Source organism: Vombatus ursinus, unplaced genomic scaffold (assembly GCF_900497805.2).
Source record: "Vombatus ursinus unplaced genomic scaffold, bare-nosed wombat genome assembly UNPS02000580.1, whole genome shotgun sequence".
NCBI lineage: Eukaryota > Metazoa > Chordata > Mammalia > Diprotodontia > Vombatidae > Vombatus > Vombatus ursinus.
The window spans coordinates 28,109,823-28,129,700 of record NW_020940358.1 but is presented as its reverse complement, the minus strand read 5'-3'; the positions used below and the strand labels follow the sequence as shown (position 1 = coordinate 28,129,700).

The 19,878-nt window shown below is 45.6% G+C and overlaps 1 protein-coding gene across 1 annotated transcript; it reads left to right on the top strand.

Moving 5' to 3' along the window:
- The first annotated feature begins 1,583 nt into the window (after positions 1 to 1,583).
- TOMM34 (translocase of outer mitochondrial membrane 34) lies at positions 1,584 to 18,248 on the top strand. The gene is made up of 7 exons (XM_027851629.1): positions 1,584 to 1,710; positions 7,786 to 7,885; positions 9,341 to 9,493; positions 13,476 to 13,645; positions 15,601 to 15,748; positions 17,704 to 17,830; positions 18,057 to 18,248. The coding sequence occupies exons 1-7, from the start codon at positions 1,584 to 1,586 to the stop codon at positions 18,159 to 18,161; spliced, it is 930 nt and encodes a 309-aa protein (XP_027707430.1). The 3' UTR covers positions 18,162 to 18,248.
- The last annotated feature ends 1,630 nt before the right edge of the window (positions 18,249 to 19,878 follow it).

Here is a 19,878-nt window from a genome sequence, read left to right as displayed (position 1 = left end):
ACATATATTATCTCATCTGAATACAGCGCAGTGGCTGGAGCATTGGGCCTGGAATCAAGAAGACCTAAGTTCAGATCCAGCCTCAGACATTTCCCTAATTTTGCGACCCTGGGCAAGTCACTAAACCTCTATTTGCTTCAGTTTCCCCACCCACAAAATGGGGATAATAATAGCACCTGCCTCCAGGGTTGTTGTGAGAATCAATTGAGATAACAATTGTAAAGGGCTTATTTAGTAAGTGCCATATACATGTTAGCTGTTATTATTAAACCAACCCAGGAAGTGGATTTTACAAGTATTTTTCACCCCCTTTACAGATAAGGAAGCCAATCGTCACATTAAGCTAGTAAATGCCAGGGATGGAATTTGAGCCCTGGTATCTCCGAACTCTTGGTACAGGACTTGCTGAATGAATAAATCATAGCGTGTGGCTTAAGAGTTTGAAAGACCTAGATCTAGAGTTGGAAGTCACCTGATCCAACTCTTGCATTCTATAGATGAGGAAACTGAGGCCTAGAGAGGTGAAATGAGTTTCCCAAGGTCTTGCAGGTAGTAATATAACAGAGCCAAGGTTCGAAGGCAGGTCCTCACACTCCAAATCCAGCTCTCCTTTCCCTGTGGCACTGCTTCTCCATGAGGCTGTTCCTGCACCCTCTCTGATCTTTAGACTCCTACAGCATTTTATTTATGCCGCCCAAGTGGAGTTTTATCACCTATTGCCTTTTATTCTAATTATGAGTTTACAAGCCCTATTGACCTCCTCTGGCCTGGAAGTTGGGTGAGTTCAGTGACCTCGTTCTCTCTAGAAGACTTTTTTTTTTTTCCAAGCACAGGGTACTACACATAAATACAGGAAACATTTGCTGCATGATTGTCTTATTTGCATTTTTTTCTAGTACCATAGAAGGTATTTTTCTCCCCAAAATTTTATGTACCATCTTACTTTAGAAAAGCAAACTGAGGCCCAGAGAGATGATGGGGCTTGCCTTTGGGAAGTCGCTCCATCTCATGGCTAGCTACAAAGTGTGGGAGGCAAGAAGTGGCTCCCTGGCTCTCCGACTTGAAGTTCAGGCTGTTCATGAATGAATGAATGAATGTATGAATGAATGAATGAATGAATGAGTGAGTGAGTGAGTGAGTGCGTGCATATACTAATGATCGGAAGCACAACCGGCTGGATCTTAGCCATCTACAAGCAGATACTCCAGGACCTGGTTACCCCGACCATCAGGCCCTGGGGCAGCGGGGCTCTCCCAAGGCAGCCCCCCCCCCCCCCCCCCGTTTCCTCTCCTCCCCCCCTTTCCCCCTCCCCCCGCGGCCGAGGACGCGCAGACTCTGTGGGTCGCCGGCCGCGGGTCTTACGCGCGGGCCTCATTGTAAGGCGGCGGCCCCCACCAACCCCTTTGTGCGTGCTCCCGCCCGCCCCGCGTGTGCGCCCCCCGCCGGCGCCCCTCAGAGGTTCTAGGCGCCGGCGTCGCTTCCGGGCCGGAGGTAGGGGGGAGGGGGCGGAGCCGGAGCCGGCGCCACAGCAACCGCGGAACGCGGATCCCGGCCTGCAGCCTCTGGTCGGCTCCGGTCCCGGCATGGCGCCTCAGCCCCCCGGCTCCGTCCTCGAGCTCCGCGCCGCCGGCAACGAGAGCTTCCGCAGCGGCCAGTACGCGGAGGCCGCCGAGCTCTACGGCCGGGCCCTCGACGTGCTGCGACAGACAGGTACGAGAGGCCCCGAGGACCCCCAGACACCCCCGGAACCCCAGCGACACCCCAGGACCCCAGAAGCACCCCCAGGGTCACATAGACAACCCTGGGACTCCAGAGATACCCCAGGACCCCAGAAGCACCCCCAGGGTCACATAGACACCCCTGGGACCCCAGAGACACCCTCAGGACCCTAGAGACACCCCTGAGGCCCCAGAGTTACCCTAGGACCCTAGAGACCCGCCAGGACCCCAGAAGCATCACATAGACACGCCTGGGACCCCAGAGACACCCCAGGAACCCAGAAGCATCCCCAGGGTCATATAGACACTCCTGGGACCCCAGAGACACCCTCAGGACCCTAAAGACACGCCTGAGGCCCCAGAGATACCCCAGGGTTATGTAGACACCCCTGGGACTCCAGAGACACTCTCAGGACCCTATAGACATCCCAGGACCCCAGAAGCATCCAAAGGGTCACGTACGACACCCCTGGGACCCCAGAGACACCCTCAGTACCCTGGAGACACCCCTGAGGTCCCAAAAGCATCCCCAGGGTCACGGAGACACTCCAGGGTCCCCAGAGACCCATCCCCTAGGACCCTAGAGGCACTCCCAGTACCATAAAGATATCCTTGGATCCTGAGATATTCCCAGGGTCACATAGTTACCCCGCCATAGACCCATTAGGACTCTTTATATATCCTGGGACCCCAGAGACACCCCCAGAATCACACCGATGTGGTGGCCCATAGACCCTGGAGGACTCCATTGATACTCTGAGGACCCAGTGGACACCTCCATCCCCCTGCAGAGTCCATAGTCCCATCCACTATCCCAAAGATCCCTCCCAGGACTGGATAGACATCTCTTAGGTTAGGAGACATTCCAGAACCTTATAGATAGCCCTCAGGACCCCTTAGACTCCTCAGGACCTCATGGACAACCTCCCTCAGATCACACAGATACCCTTGGTCCTATGGGGCCCGTAGACATTCTTCCCACCATCTAAAATTTCATAGACCACCCCTAACCCCCACACATAGATCCCATAGCCATAAATACCCCAGGACCCAGTAGACACCCCATACCCCATGCTGAGCCTGTAGATCATCCCAGGACCCCAGAGACCATTCCCCATCCCCCACCACACATAACTACAGCCCCCCTCCTCCCCCCCCGGACCCCATAGAGACCCCTTTCAGAGATTTAGATCTTTTAGACCCCATAGGCCCCCTTCCCCCAGCTCCAGATCACTATGTACCCCATAGACCCCACCCAGGAAATCATAAACCACCCCCTCCACAGACCATAGGCTGTCAATAGATCCTCCCTTTGGAGCCTGTAGACAATCCCTCCTTCCCCCACTCCCCAGGACCCCACAGACCCCATCTCTCTCCCTGGACCCCTCTGAGACCCCACAGACTCCATAGACCCCTTCCCCAGCTTCTCGAGGTACCATGGTCTCAGCCCTCAGATCCCATGAATCAGCACCCCCCTATCCCAGGATCCTCCATCCTCCTGGCTTCCCAGCCATATTGTTGCCCCTTAGACCATGGACCTGTCTTGACTCTACCAGCCTCACAGACCCCATCCCAGTGGTCAGTTATGACTCTGAAAACCTAGGTGGCCTTCCCAACTCCCTCCCTCATCCCACTTACCTGAAGACCTCACAGAGTACACTCCACTGGTCTCAGAAACTATCCCTCACCTTAGGTTCAGGGAGCTGCATAACCTAGACTTTGCTGGCTCTGTAGGTGCTGCTGATCCAGAGGGATCCAGCAGCAAAGACACTGTCTCTGAAGTCAGAGCACTGGGTTCCAGTTCTGCCTCTGAAGCTTACTATCCCTGTGACTTTTAGACATTCATTTGACCTCACATTCCTCATGTGGAAAATGAGGGTTTTGGAAAGGTTCACTGAAATAAGCATTTATATAGTGCCTACTATGTGCCAGGCATGGTGCTAAGTAGTTATTCCCATTTTACAGTTGAGGAAACTAAGGCAAATAGGTTAAGTGACTTACTTAGGGTCACGCAGCTAGTAAGTATCAGAGGCTGGATTTGAACTCACTTCTTCCTGATGCCAGGCTCAACACTCTATCCGCTGTTCCCCCAGGTAGAAGGTATCTTCCAGCTTAAGCTCTAAGGTTGATGACTTCAGGGGGCTTACATAGCCCCTGATCCCACAAACTCCTTCCTGTCTCTCCCCACTCCTTCACAAATCTCACTAGATTGTCCTTAGGGCCTTCAACTCCCTAGCCCAGCATGCATCCCACAGCCCTTAATTTCCTTCAGTTTCACAGGCCTTACCCTCCAGTTGTATCCGACCAACCCCACAGACTTCATTCTGCCTCCCAGGACCCAGCTTCCTAGACTGATATCACAGCCCCACCAATTAACATCCCACAGGTGGGACTCCCAAGAGTCCACGGCTCATGATCCCACAACTCTTATCTCCACAGAATTTATCCTACAACTGTTCCAACCCTATTAACTTGAATTACACAGACTCCAACCAGCCTCACAAACATGACCCCACGGGGCTCCAAAGCCTAATCCCACACATTTTTATCCCTCACTCCTCCACAGATCTCATGGACTCCAGTCCCATCAAAATATATCCTCATAGACCCAAAGCCACATGGACTGTACCAACTGTAATTCCTAAAAGCTTCACTAATTCCAGTTGACCTGGTCCCACAGCCCTCAGCCAACCCTGACCCCGCCATCTTCACCTGACCAACTTCACAGCATGTCTGCGTTGACAACATCATAATGTTACTGCCCCGAGAACACCCAGCCTAGCTAAATTCGTCATCCATTTTCCCAAAAAGCTCTTCCTGAGCCCAGAGATTTGTCCAGTCCCACAAATGACCTCCATCAATCTCCACAGACTCTGTTCTTTGGGTCTCTACTAATCTCTGATGTCACAGCTGGAAGCAGCTTTTGAGGTCATCTAATCCATTGCCACAGCCTGTTCTCATTTTTATTCTTCTAGTTTTAAATGCTTTAACAAGTCTATGGTTTGGTAATACACAGACAGGTATATTCAAGGCTGATTCCCAAATGAATAATGAATCATTTCTTGTCTATTAAAATATAATCAATTTTATCCAGCCTGCCTCTTGAGCCCTCTAGACTAGGAATCCCCATTTTTCACCTGAATGGATCCAGCCCATCTGCCATCATCTCTCATCCTTTTGGGGACAGTCTGCCCTTGTTTATTCTTCTAAAAATGTGTCATTGGTTCCGTTTGTTTTTACAGTAGTAATTGCCTTCCACTCCACCAGTTTGAACTGTGCCTTGTGACCCCCCCCCAAATATGCAAAAGCACCCACTTACAGAAACTGACAACATCTGTGATATTCTATCCTTGAAGTGCCTGCCCCGGTGCTGTGAGGGAGGAGGTATTTTTCATGATCTCTGGGACCTTTCTTGATTTTTACCCCCCATTACTCAGTTCATCTTCCTTTTAGTGATATGTTCATTTACATTTTTGTAGTCATTGTGTTTATTGTTCTCTTGGTTCTGCTTATTTGCCCTCTATCATTTGATAAAAATCTTCCCACATTTACCTCAGTTCCTCTTCTGTAATGTGTAATTTCTTTACTGCACAATATTCCATTACATACATATAAGCATATACCAAAGAAATAGGAGGTAGTTGAGGAGGGTGGGCACTAGCAGTTCAGGGAATCAGTGGTCATGCCTGAGTTGCCTATCCTGAAGGAAGAGAGAGATTCTGTGAGAAGGAAGTGTATTCCAGGCATGGTGGGGATGGTTGGTACAAAGGCATGAAGAAAAGAGATGGAATGCTGAGTCTAAGGAAAGAGAGTCATCTTGACTGGATAGTAGAGTGAGAGAAAGGGAGTGATAGAATGAAGCTGGAAGGATAGATTGGGGCCACACACTCAGACCAGGCACCACCCTGGTCCACACACCTTCCGACCTATCCCCACTAACCTTGTCTTGACTACTGGCCCTCGGTCTGGGCCCTACTAACTACGCTGGACCTCGAAGCCTGGGCCTCATGAGTTCCCTTCTAGCTTCTTTCAACTCAGCTACACGTGTGACCTCACCATGCCTGTTGTGAACCTAAGGGCCTCCCATAGCTCCCACTAACTTCAGCAATTACAGAATAAGAGAGAAAACCTGACAGACTATTCCTGCTACACATTGGGCCAGAGAAAGAGAGAAATCATAGTAAGAAGCATTAGGTGGTGACACCAGGAAGGGAGCAGGCACACCAATCCCTCGGGGTTGCAAGCTGGCCTGGGACTAAAAAGCATCCTCTGAGGGGTTACACCAGCTGGAGGCCTCATACCTTGACAAAGGGAGGCTAATGGTCTCAGATTCTTGCCTGTACCTTCCCTAATGCTAAATAAGAGACTGTAGCTCTTCAGCCTCTCAGAAGAAAATGTAAGCAAACTATAAGGGAAACTCTCCTGCGGAAGATGTTTGGGCAGTTTGTAAATTACTTGCATGGATGGAAGTGTGGTGGAGGGAAAGAAGGAATGAAGGAAGGAGCAGAAATGGCCTGGTATCCTGGGGAATTTTCCCTAACAGCTCTCTGGAAGTTAGTCTGACCCAGTGCCCAAATGCTGATAAGCCAGGCTTTGGCAGCTAGATGACACAATGGATAAAGCACTAGGCCTCTAGTCAAGAAGATCTTTCAAATGGAAGATGGAAATGATGGAGATGATCATTCTTACACTGTGGATAGCCTCTCAGAATGAAATCAAATCATGGACATGAAAGTTAAAGGATAAAGTGCTGTCCAGATGTAATGGGGCATCCTTCTTGTTATGTGTAGTGCTTTGTGACGTGAGAGCTGTTATGAAGTTACCTGCCTTTGTGTGCTTCAGTACTCTGACTCTGTATGTATCTCCTGAACATGTTAAAAAATTGGGTTCATAGCAAGTCTTACGGGCTTCTGAGATTTGTAGTTCTTAGAAAGAAGGCCATCTCCAGGATGTGTTTTTTCAACAGTAGCTGGGGCCCTTTTCCTGCCTCAAGAGCCAGTGAGAAAATGTGCAGTAAAAAGTTCCCATAGCCTATAATAATAGCTTTCCTCCAGTGCCTCATGGATGTCATGGAGATGACTTTAGGTTCTTATCAGTGGGATGTAAACTCTTAACAGATACTACCAGCTTGGAAAATTACAGGCCTAGTGATGAGCTCCATATGTCTGTTCAATAAAATTCAACAAATATTGATTTAATACCTCCTTTTTATAAAGTACTGTGTCAGGTTCTAGAGATACAAAGTCAAAAAGATAAAATTGACCTTGCCTCCAAGAAGCTTATATTCTGCTGTGGCATACAATATATACACAGATAAGCTGAAAAATTTTAAAAAAAAGCATTAACAGGTAAGGGGCACCTGAGCTGTGTCCTTAAGGAAGCTAAGAATTCTAAGAGGCCAAGGTGAGAAGGCAGCCCATTGCAGGGACACAAATTGTGCAAAGGTATGGTTGTTTTCTGAGGACCAGCATCCCAAAAGGTCAGAGAGTCATCATCAAGTTGACCAAAGGTAATGAATTTTGTGACCCTAACATTTAGGGCTAGATCAAGAAGGGGTAATAGTTTGCATTGGACCAAATCATGGATTTTTAACATCATTACTCACATTGCTATAGTGTTTAAAGGTTTACAAAGTGCTTTCTTCAAAATAACCCAGTGAGATAAATAGTGCAAGTATCGTTTCCATTTTATAGAAGAAAAAACTGAGTCTTAGATGTTTTGTGACTCATCCAAAATCACATGGTTAGTGAGTGGTAGAAATGGGGCCCAAAAATGGGGCCTCTGATTCTAAGTCCAGTGTTTTTTTTCATTCTCTGAAGGGTATGGAATGTGGAGTTCATTGATGGCAGAAAACGTGTGTGTGTGTGTGTGCACGCATGCACGCACATGCGGGTATGCAAGCATGAAATACAGATTGACTGGTCTATGGAACCAACTCATTCATATTTCCTTTGCCTTCAGCCATGATCTGAAGAGCTCTGGGTGTGGAAGGACAGCGTGAATAGCCTCAGGCTTTTGTTGTTCAGCTTAACACCTGCTTTATATGTCTCATTCCCTTCCTTGACAGGTCCAGCCAGCCCTGAAGAAGAGAGTGTCCTCTATTCCAACCGAGCAGCTTGCCACTTGAAGGATGGAAACTGTACACATTGCATTAAAGACTGCTCGGTGTAAGCAGTGTCCCTTAAGGCCAAATACAGCTTTGAATATCTTTCAGCTTCAGGGCCCCCAGGGTGATTCAAACCTGTGGGTGGCTGGCAGGAGTCATTTCCTCTCCAGAGCTAACCCTGCTGAGTGCATTGTGACTGATCTCAAGAAAGCATTTCTGCCTGAGCTTAGACTAGGAGAGAGACCCAGAGGTCCTTTCCCCCTCTGGCTTTGGTGGTCAGGGTCTCTACTTTCTGTAACCAAGCTGTAGAAAAAGCAGGGGATGGGGTGGTCTGAGCTGTATGGGGCTCTTGGGAGAGCTGTAGAGGAAGGGAAGCTGTAGGCCCAGAATTGCTAGAGCAGTCTTTGTTCTTCTGATAGGGGGACAAATTGGGTTACTGTGTCCTCTAGTTGGAAGCTCCTGGCCTCAGAGGATTGGAGTGTTCTGAAAGGCTATTTAGCATAGTGTGGTGAAAAACGTGCTGGACCTGGAATCTGTTGGTCTGCATTCATGTTCTTCTTCCACCCCTTATTAGCTGTGTCACCTTAAGCTTATCATTTAGCCCTCTGTGCCTCAGTTTCTTTACTCTTAAAGTGGGCATAAGATCATAGATAAAAGCTGGAGGAAGCCATCCAACCCCTTTCCCCCAGCCTAGATGAAGAAACTGATTTGCCTAAGATCACAGACAGTGAGTAATAGGTTTTAACCTGACTGCTCTGATTGCATTGCCAGCGCCCTTGCTCTCATACCAAGCTATGTCCTGTCATACTCAGTACACCCTCTACCTCATACGATTGTTGTGGGGCAAGTGCTTATGAACCTAAAGCATGATAGAAATAAGATGTTAGACCTCCTTCATTTCCATATGACATCCTTTGGTGTTTTCCCTAATTTCTTTTCTCTTGATTTACCCCCAACTAATTAGGCCCTATTTTGTCTTTTATTTTAGTTAGCATCACGTCATGGATAGAGATCTGGTCTTGAACCCAGGAGGACCTGGGTTCAAGTCCTGCCTCTAACAGACTGGCTATGTGATCGTGGGCAAGTTTGCATCTGTCATTGCAATTAAGGTCATTTGCACTATGCTAGTGAATTCACAGGTCCCAACCCAGGCCCTTTAAGATTTAAGAATCGCTTGCCCCACAACAACTCTATGAGTTAGATACTATAAATATCATTATCCCCATTTTACAGATGAGGAAATTGAGGCTTAGAAAGGTGAAATGATTTGTCCATCCCTAAAAGGTGGGTGCCAAGTCTATCTTGTGATATCACACTAGAATGTTCTATTTTTAATACCATACAAGAGAAAGATGTTATGAAACAGGGGGAGTTTTTTTTCAGAATATTCTGATGTTCTATCCTGACCATATGTTGTCATTATAATGGTCTCTGGGTTGAACCAGCCAAAGAGTGATGGGTGGGATGGTGTTTCCTTGACTCAGGAAGCCACACTGCTTTTTTTTCCCTCCTCTAGTGCATTGTCTTTGGTTCCTTTTGGCATAAAACCCTTGCTGAGGCGGGCAGCAGCCTATGAAGCCTTGGAGAAATACCAGCTGGCTTATGTGGATTACAAGACAGTGCTGCAGATAGACTGCACTCTGCCAGCTGCACATGATGGAGTCAACAGGTAAGTCTGCTGTGCTGCCTGTGATCGCCATTGGACACTTTCCTTTGGGTGTCTTCTGGCACAAAACTGCTGGCTTAAGACTTAGCTAAGCCTCGGGGAAGGGACAGTTGCATCGTTACTGGTAGCTTTTGTTACTTAAAAACCAGCTCAGTCAGAAAGCAAAGCAAGGACTTTTCCCAGATTCATAGAAATGTGCATGGTGTGTCCATCATGAGGAAAGCTCTGTTTAGAGGAAAAGTCTGTACAATCAGATCATCCTTAGTAGGGAATAATATGTCAAATTTGACATTATTAGGTTCTTTCCAGGTCCATGTCCTGAATTTCTAGCTTGTGCTAAGTCCAGGAGACAAATTGATCTTCCTGATGCATGCATTTAAGTAAGACATACCACTAGTCCTCACTGCCAGACTTCTCAGCCCTCCCTTCACAATCTGGTCCCAGCCTACTTTTCCAGACTTTTCTCCCACTGCTTTCCTTAGAATTCTCTAGACTTTAGCCAAACTGAACTACTTGCTGCCCTTTGTTCACATCCAAGTGCTTTCTGGCATCTTTCTCTTCTTTCACACCGATCCTTATTCCTAGAATTCCTTCCTGGCTGTCCCCCGCCCTATTAAAATCCTACCTATTCTTTGGGGTCCAACTGAAATGACACCTCCTCCATGAAGATTTCCCTGATGACTCCAACTAAAAGTATTCCCTACCTATCTCACAGAGGGTACATAGTAAGGCAGTGACTGCCTCCCCCCATCCCCCATCTACCCCTAATCATCTTTTCTCCAAGTTAGTCATTTCCATTTCCTTTAATAAATCCTCATGACATAAACTTGAGGCACTTCACCATCCTGGTTACTCTCTTCAGAACACTCTCCAGCTTATTAATGTCATTCCTGAAATGTGGTACCCAGAATTCAGTGCTGTATTGCAGATGTTGACTGACCACATAAAGTGGCTTAGCTTCCTGTGGGTATGTCCTGATTCATCTCATGAGATACAAGATACCCTAATATATGTATGAAACACTAAACAAGTTCCTTGAAGGAATGTTAACTTGTTTATTGTTCCTATATAGAAAGCAACCTTGAATGTCTGGAGAACAGCTTAGGAGAGTTACGAGTTCATTTAGAAATTCAGGCCTTAAACAAACTTAATAACACATGGGAGGATTTGCTAACTTTGTATTCTCTGAGCCATGAGGTGTCTCCAAATTCTCAGTGAGCTATAGTTTTATAGATAGTGGCCATCTGTGTGGAGTGGGGAGGCTCTCGGATACTGGGAAATGTACGGATAAAGTTTCACAGACCATAGCCTTCACTGAAAGATCAGGACTGGCCTTCCCCTTCCTTCTTTGTCCCCTAATTTGCAAAGTTAGTCCTAGGGTGATTCAGAATCTGCTTTCCTCCCCTTACCTACTCAGTTATCATGCTCAAAAATTTCTTGGCTTTTGTATCATTCTGTTGATTGCTTTATCTTGAACCTGCAGTCCACTCAGACCCCAGATCTTTTTCAGACAAATTGCTCTGTAGCCATGACTCCCCCATCTCTACTTGTAAAATTGATTTTTTTGAATTGAAGTGTAAGACTTTATATTTGTCCCTATTAAATTTCATCTTATTGGATTTGTCCCTATGTTCTAGGCTTTCAGGCCTTCTTGAATCTTGACTGTCATCCAGTGTTAGCTCTATGTCATCTAAAGAATTAATGTGTTCATCCAAGCCATTGGTAAAAATGTTAAATAGCATAGGCCAAACACAGAAACCTGGAGCACTCTACCAGAGACCACCTTCCAAGCTGATGTTGAACCATTAATGACAACTCTGGGTGTAGTCATTCAACCAGTGCTAAATCCCATCTAGCTATACACAGCAGTTTGGACCCAGAGGTGTCAAACTCAAAAAGAAATCAACCCCTGCAGTGGCATATTGACTTAGAAAACCTCCAATTAACTTTATCTGTGGTGTATTTTTATTTATTTTGTTAAATATTTCCTAATTACATTTTAACCTGGTTCTGCACTAGGGAATTTTGCAGCACTTCTGGACTAGACCATATCTTATCATATTTTCCACAAGAATAACATGAGAAACTGTTAAATGCTTTGCTAAAATCTAGGTAATTTATATGTCCCTATCAATCAGTCTAGTGACCCCACCAAGAAAAAATCCAAAAACTTAACTAAAACCAAAAAAAACAAATTAGCCTGTCATGACTTGTTTTTTGTGAAGCCATGCTGGATCTTTGTAATCAGTATGCATCCTTTTTAAGGTGTTCACTAACCATTCTTTAGTATTGAATTCTAGAATTTTTCCAATTTTACACAAGTTTTACATCCAAAACTATAGTTCTAAACCATTCTATAAACTGAAATATAGTTTATAGAATACATTTTCTTGCCTTTTTGAAAAATTGATAAATTTGTCCTTTTGCAATTGTGTAGTACCTCTCCTGTACACTGTGACCTTTCAAAGATAAATAATAGTAACTCAGCCATTCCACCTGCCAGTTGTGGGGTGGTTTTTGTTTGCTTTTCTTTTTTTTTATTAATACAGGAGGATGTCATTACTCTGAGCCAGGTGATTTGAATTCATCAAGAGAAGTTTGGTCTCCTTCAATCACTTCACTTATCTTGGGTTTCAATTTCCTATTATTCATTTTTGTTCTGTCCCTTTCAGTCCAAAGATCATTCTGCTTGGCAGAGAAAAGAGAAGCAAAATGAGTTGAGCAGCTTTGCCTTTTTTTCTTTTGGCTATTTATTGTCCCATCCGTCCTCAGCAATGATCTGATCCTTTCTTTGATTCTCCTTCCTCTTTCTCCTCCCTAGACAATATAGCTAAAAAAAATCTTTTTGTTTTCTTAAGCTTTACCTCCACAGACTTAGCTTATTTTGAGTTGTAGTGTTCTTGCCATTCTTTAGGGGCCATATTTTGCTTTTATATTCATCTTCTGTTCCCTGTCTTTTCTTCCATCTTTTGTACCTGCCTTTAAAAACTTACTTTGGTTGATGAGATCCCCATGCATTCACATCAGCCCTTTATATATTGATTCCTCTTTTTATCTTAGCAGAGTAGTTTTACTTTGTGCCTTTAGAATTTCATTCCTTACCCCTCCTGGGGAACTCGTATAGAATTTCAAGCAATAGGATCCTTCCTATCCCTTCCTTGAACACTTTGAAATCTTGTCTCCTAAAATTTAGGGTGCATATCAGACTTTCCAGCTTGTCTCTCCTTTTCACTCTCAGATTCAAAGATGGAATTGTTACTTTGCTATAAAGATTCACATTATTTCCACCACAGTAATCAGCCTCCCATTGTTGGTGAGAATCAGATCAGAAGAGAGTTCTCTGTTGTTGATTCCTTCACTTTCTAAAGGCTGAAATTATCATTGAGACAAATCAAGAAATTATCAGTTTCTCCACTTTTGCCAGAGAGAAAGCTCCAGCAGATGTCTGGGTAATTTGAAGTGTCTCATTACTACTATATTATGTCTTACTATCAGGAATGTGATCTTTTTCTTGAATTCTTCAGCAGTTGCTTTTTTTCCAGGTGCTCGAACATATCCGGCTGACTATCATTTCTCTTTCTGCTTCCTTTGATCATCTAAATGTTGTGTACTGTGCTTCCCCCCTCTGGTTCCTAGATGTCTTGCAAGTATAGCTTTTTAAAACAAAATGCTATTTTAATGACACCCTTCCCCTTCAAAGCCATATTCCAGTTGTGGGTCTCATCCTACCAAGTTTCAATGATACCTATGAGGTCACATTTGTCTCTTTACTCTAGTGTATCCTGTGGGTTACTCAGATGATCCATATTTATATATAGGCATCTAAGATCAAGAATTTTTATTATTGGCTTCTTTCTTGGATTTTAGTCTCTGGTGAACACTGACAGAGATGTTAACTGTATCTTGTACCCTGGGTACTGAATGATGGAAATGTTTGAGTGGCTCAGCCAGAAAGCCTTTTTCTAATCTCTCACCTTTGTTGTAGGATGACCAAAGCTCTCATGGACACAGATGGGCTTGAGTGGCGTCTTAAGCTGCCCCCCATCCCCTCAGTGCCAGTCGCTGCTCAAAAAAGGTGGGAAGCAGCTCCAGGGGGTGACCATGAGAAGGCAGCCAAAAGCAGACTCAAAGAAGCCGACACCGTAAAGAACAAAGGTGAGTCTTGGGATAGTGGCCTAATTGAAATAAGCCACACTTGAATCATGGTGCATTTAATTTTGTGTCATAAACTAAGGAAAATATATCTTTCTTGCCTGGCTTTCAGCCCACCAGATACGGTGAATGCAAGTCCAGAAGAGATCTGGGCCAGAGCCCTCATGGGTTGGTAGAACAAAGACCAAGAAAGAAGATGCCATTTCTACCCCCATGCATGTTCTCCACTCCTAGGATAGCATGTACCCCAGATGCATGGGAACCACTCCTCTCAGGCCCTTTACAGGCACGCCAACCTGGTAACTTGTTTGCCAGTGTGAAAATAACTCACATTTATATAGCACTGTAAGCATTTTCCTCTATTGGTTACAATGATCTTGTGAGGTATTATTATCCCCTTTCTTACAGATGGAGAAATTGAGGCAAAGAGATGAAATTATTTGCTTAGGTTGACTGCCAGTATTAGAGCTGGGATAAGAGTAACTACTTATGTTCCTATGCTTTTTTACATGCATTATCTCATTTGATTTTCACAAAAGCCCTGTAAACTTGGCAGGTTAGGAATTATAATTCCAACACATAGATGAGGAAGCTAGCCAAGAAAGGTCCACTGACTTGTTCCAGAGTCCCCCAGTAAGGCAGTGTTAGAGCTTACAAGTGAACCTAGGTCTTTGCATCCAATGTCCTTCTACCAACCCGGCAGGGCTGAACCAGAAACAGCTGCACTTGGTATCAGTTCTTTCCTTCTTGGTATAGACAGGCTGGGCTGTTCTTCTGATGAACAAGGACCTGAGTCCCAGAGAGCATGGAAAATTGCTCAAGGGCCTGAGTTTGTTCCTATTATTCCCCCCCCATCCCCCCCTTTTTTTTCTAAACACAGATATCAAAGACTTTTATTGGGCAGCTGTCACCCCTTTTAGTAACATCGACACCTGACACTGATGGAAGAGGTGTAACAAACACCAAATAAAATGGGCATTTTCATGAACATAGTAGAACAGAAAAAGAGGACTGTACATGTAAATGCAGGAATCTGGTATGAATACTTATCCTTATTGGGCATAAGTTCAGCCTGTAGCTTTCAGAGTTACTCTGCTTATCTGTCATGTCTGGCCTTGTTCTTTTCTCTACATTTTAAAAAAGATGCTTTAATGACCCTTTTTCCCTACCCCCACTCCTACCCCCCTGCCATTGTGAGGGTGGGGGTGGACCCTTCGTAACAAATATTCCTAGCCAAGCAAAAAAGTCCCCCCATGGACTGTGTCTGAAAGTGTATGGCTTCTGCATCTTGAGTCCATCTTCTCTGTGTCAAAAGGTGAGTAGCTTCTTCATTCTCAGTCCTCTAGTGTCATAGTTGATCATTGCATTGATCAACATTTTCAGATCATTCATTATGTTTTGTCTTTATAATGTTGTTATATGAATTGTTTTTGTGCTTACTTTGCTCTGCATCAGTTCATATAGGTCTTCCTATGTTTCACATTTCAGCCTGTCTTATGGTGCAAAAATATTCCATGACTCCATATACCACAATTTGCTTAGCTGTTCCCCAAAAGAAGGTTACCCTCTTAATTCCCAGTCCTTAGTGGTATAACTTTCAAAACACTTTCATGACCATTATTTCATTTTGACCTTACAACACTGCTGTGAGGTAGGTGGGGCAATGATCATAATCCCAGTTTGATAGACAAGAAACTAAGGCTCCAGATGAGCAGCGATTTGTAGACAGTCACATGTTGTTAGTGGTACAACCAGCCCCAGATATAACACATCAGTCTGGATGGAAGCCACGTTTTGTTTCATAAAATCTTACTTCTACACAACTGTCACGCAGCCTATAAGAAGTGGTATTTTTCAGTCTCTATCTATCTATACATTTTTTTCCCTTCCCAGAGATGTCATTTTAGGGTTGCAACCTATATTTTAAGTAGTTAGGTATGCTGATCCTCTTTTTCTAGTACCTGCTGTTGGAGACATCGAGCGAGCCCAGGCCCTAAAGGAAGAAGGCAATGAGCTGGTGAAAAAAGGAAAACATAAGGAGGCTGTAGAGAAATACACTGAGAGTCTTAAGTTCAGCAGCCTGGAGTCTGCAACCTACACCAACAGGTACGTGGAGCGATTGGGCGTAGGACTGACTTTATTCCACACTGGAGTCCTCCTAAGTGCTCAGCGGTGGGGAGGGCTCTCTGGTCTCCTCCTGTCAGAACACTTGACTTGTTTATCTCTTTCCATTTTACCTCATTCGTCTCTCAACCTGCAGTTTTCTTAACAAGCCTTAATCCTTTTCAGTCAGGGGGAAGCTCCTTCCTACCAGCTGTGGCAGTGTTGTTTAAGGGATGGAATCACTGAAAACAAGGCGATCCAGTTCCATTGGCCACTTAGAAAGCTATAGTTCGTGGCCTTAGCTTCAACTCCAAAAACTTTTATTAATTACTTCCTCTGTGGACCTTTGCTTCGTGAGTGCTATGAGGGATGACAAATGGTCTCTGCCCTAAGATTTCAGTCTAGTGGAGAGAACAAGGCTGTGAGAATAAGTACATAGGACAGACCCAGAAAGAGAGAGATCCCTTCCATTGTGAAGTGGTGGCAGTGTTCTCCCTGCATGTACTCACGTGTGTAGGGGAGAAGAGAGGGTCGAGGATGGTTTTCTGGCATAGGAAGTGAGGGCATTAGCCCCCATGCTTCAGGATAACTATTTATTTTCCTAAACTGTCTCTAGGCCTGAGGGCTTGGAAGGGAATGTAACAGAAGAATTCTTTCTGTAAGCCAGGAGCCCAGATTTATATTTCTTTCCTTTTTTACCCTTCTAGCAGTACTATAGAAAGAACACTGACCTGAGGCAGGAAACCTGATTGTTACTATGCAGTAACTCACTTCTCTCTCTTGAGTCTCGGCTTCCTCACTTGTAAAACAAGTTCTTGATCAATCAGCAAGTATTGGGACAGCTAGGTGGCGCAGTGGATAGAGCACTGGCCCTGAAGTCAGGAGGACCTGAGTTCAAAAGCAGCCTCACATCAAACACTTGACACTTAACTAGCTGTGTGACCCTGGGCAAGTCACTTAACCCCAACTGCCTAAAAAACAAAAAACAAAAAAAAGTCATTATTTATTAAGTTTCCACTATGTGCCAGGCACTGTGCTAGCTACTAGGAATGCTATTCCAGCTCTGACAGATGTCCCCGAGTCCACTCTGGCTCTGACCATTCAGGAGACCCTGACATTTAATGTATGTCCAGTCTTGAAATAACTAGAATGGCTCTGGAATAAAAAAGGCCAGATGCTTCTTGACCACATCACTAACAACTACCACGTACAAGGTCCCATAGTAGCTTCTGGACTTCTTGGGTGAGGGTCATCCCTGCACCACCAGATTCATCTCAGAAACTCGGCTAACTCTGAGTGGCCATGTCTGAAGGGAACCGACTCCATTTCCTGTGATTACATTTTTCTCAGAGAAGATGAAGGCATTTTACCATCTCTTCTTTCTAGATTAGTTTGGCCAGTTATCAGTAGTAAAGTTTGTTCTTAGAAGGACAAGCTGTGGTTAAGGGGAATCGGCCTTTCATCAGGCCATTCACACCCACTGCCAAAAGACCACTAACTCATGGGCTTTGGTCAGCTTTAGCTGCTCTTTGATAATTAGTAGTTACTAATTAGGAACTCATATTTCTAGAGTGCTGTTAGGTGACCATGAAGTTCCCTCACCACAATCCTGCTCCCTTTCACAGATGCAGACTGCAAGCCCTTCACACTTTAATAGATGGCTTTTATGAGATGATTAGCCTTTCTGAATTTATCTAGGATGGTCCTCAAAGGGCAGAGTCCTTCACCAGGCCTTGTTCAGCTTGGAGGGAACTGCTGTTGTTTGTGGCAACTCCCAGTGTTAATTTCCTCTTTTTATAGATAAGGAAACTTAGAATCCAATCATAGTGCCCTTAAGCCAGGTCTTCTGACTCCAAATGCAGCACTTTCTGGGACATCATGCTGTCCTGCAGGGCTGGCCCATGGGCCTGGGGCTTGTCTTCCTTCCCTACTCTCATGGTTGTCTGTCTGCCTTCCAGAGCCCTCTGCTACTTGTCACTGAAGAAATACAAAGAAGCTGTAAAGGACTGCACAGAGGCTCTCAAATTAGACTCAAAGAACATCAAGGCATTTTACAGACGTGCCCAGGCATTCAAAGAACTCAAGGTAAGTGGGATCCCCTGCCCTACCCTGACCAGGGCTCTCTCCAGCCCCCCCGGGCTGCCCCTGCTGCTAGCCCAGTTCCCAGGGCTGGCCCAGCTGGCCCAGCAGGTGCGTGCCTGCATCTGCTCGCCCCTGCTCAGACCCTGTAGCAGTGTGCCAGTTAAGTACTGACTTCAGGCCCCAGCCTCCTGCCTTCCCTCTTCCCTTATCCCTGCCCCCCACCCCCCAGGACTATCAATCCAGCCTTGAAGACGTCAACAGACTCCTGAGTATTGAGCCAGAGAACAGCGCTGCCGCCAAGCTGAGGCAGGAAGTCAACCGGAGCTTAAAATAAATAAAGTCCAGGAAGGGGCAGCAAACCTGCCTGATTTCACTCGGAGAAGCTGAGGGCCTCTTTGTCTGCTCCAGGACTGAGAGAGAAAGAGAGAGAGAGAGAGAGAGAGAGAGAGAGAGAGAGAGAGAGAGAGAGAAACAAACAAGTGAGCCCTTTGACCCAGGCCATGCCCTGGGCATGGCACCCCAGCTTCTCTCCTCAAACCCATCCATACTGTTCTCACTCAGAATCTTTGCTCACTGAAAGTCAGCTCAGGTTAATGAGCCAGGCCTCCCCTTTGTGGCTGGCAACGGTTCCTTCCTCTGTTGATCCTTTTCAGGGAAGCTGTCCTCCCAGTGGCAGACTCATGTCCTTCTTCATCCATTAAGCATGCCCCAACTCTGGTTCCTGGCCCTGCCAGGCAGCTCAATCCATGGGGAATGGAGTCAGGTATTAGTTGGCAAACCACTGCTGCCCTGGATTTGCTTGTGGCACAGAGCAGGGCATCCCCTGGCTCCTTTTTGTGCCCAGGGTATGTGGTGGCTTCATTGGGGTTGGAGCTCCTGGCAGTCTTGGCCATAACCTGTGTACCTGTGCAGTGCTGACATCTGACAGTCATTCTGGGTACTAGTTTGAGTACTTGACTTGTCCTAAAATCTTGTATCCTGTTTCAAGTTACTTGAGTGCATGGCAGCAGGCACATTCCCTGCTTCCCCCACCTCCCCTGGGTTGGAGCCACAAGCCCTAGTCTGGAAGTTGACCTGTTGCACGTTGGGGAGGCAATCCCGGCCCCAGTTTAAGAATGGCAGCTTTAGGGCTCCTCTGAGAGTCCTTATTCCTTTGTACCTTTTGGAGGGATTCTGAATGGCCTCATGGTTTCAGTCACCCTGTGTCTATGCCACGGCATAAAATGTAACGTCTGCTACTGGACTTCAGTACCCTTGCCACAAAACAGGCTGTTCTCCCAAAAGGATGAAGGTAGCTTTGCCTGGCACAAGGTACAAGCCCTCAACATTAGCACCTATTCTGCTTGGGGACACAAACCACGACTCTTAATCTTACTCCAGTAGCTGCTGCTAAGTGTGCATGGGCTCAGTGCAACCTGTCATTACTGAAAGAATTAATGAGTATTTAAGTGGTCACTGTGTCAGGCACTGGGATTAAATGAAATTTCTTAAGACATGCACATGTAAATTTATACAAAATGAATATTCTAAGTTCATTTGGGAAGTGGGCACTGGCAATTGTTAATCAAGAAAGGCTTTACACACAAGGAAGTCACTGAACTTCAAGGAAGTCCTGAAGAAGTGAGGTAAGGTGAGGTGAGGTGGTCAGCATGAAGACTCACAGATAGGACCTGGAGTACTGGTGGGGGTCAGATAAAGGAACTTCACTTCTTATTCACCTAAGTGATCAGGGTATTAGCTCATGCAGGATGAGCATGTAAAGTGCTCTGACAGGAACGGTTGTCTCCCAACCCTGTAGCTTATACAGGCAAAGCTAATCATTTTTTGGGGGGGGGATGCCACAATTTTACATTTATTTTACAAGTACACAAAACACTTCCTGATTCCAATCGCTAATGCCTTTTCTCTCTAAATGACATTGTTTATGGGTGGGATTGTGATCAAGACAGAATATAAGGGACAAGCCAAGAAGCCACAGAATTAAGGAGTAGGGGAGCGGGGCAGGAACACTGGTAATCTTACAGCAGTATAGGTTCTGAGAGCCAGGAATG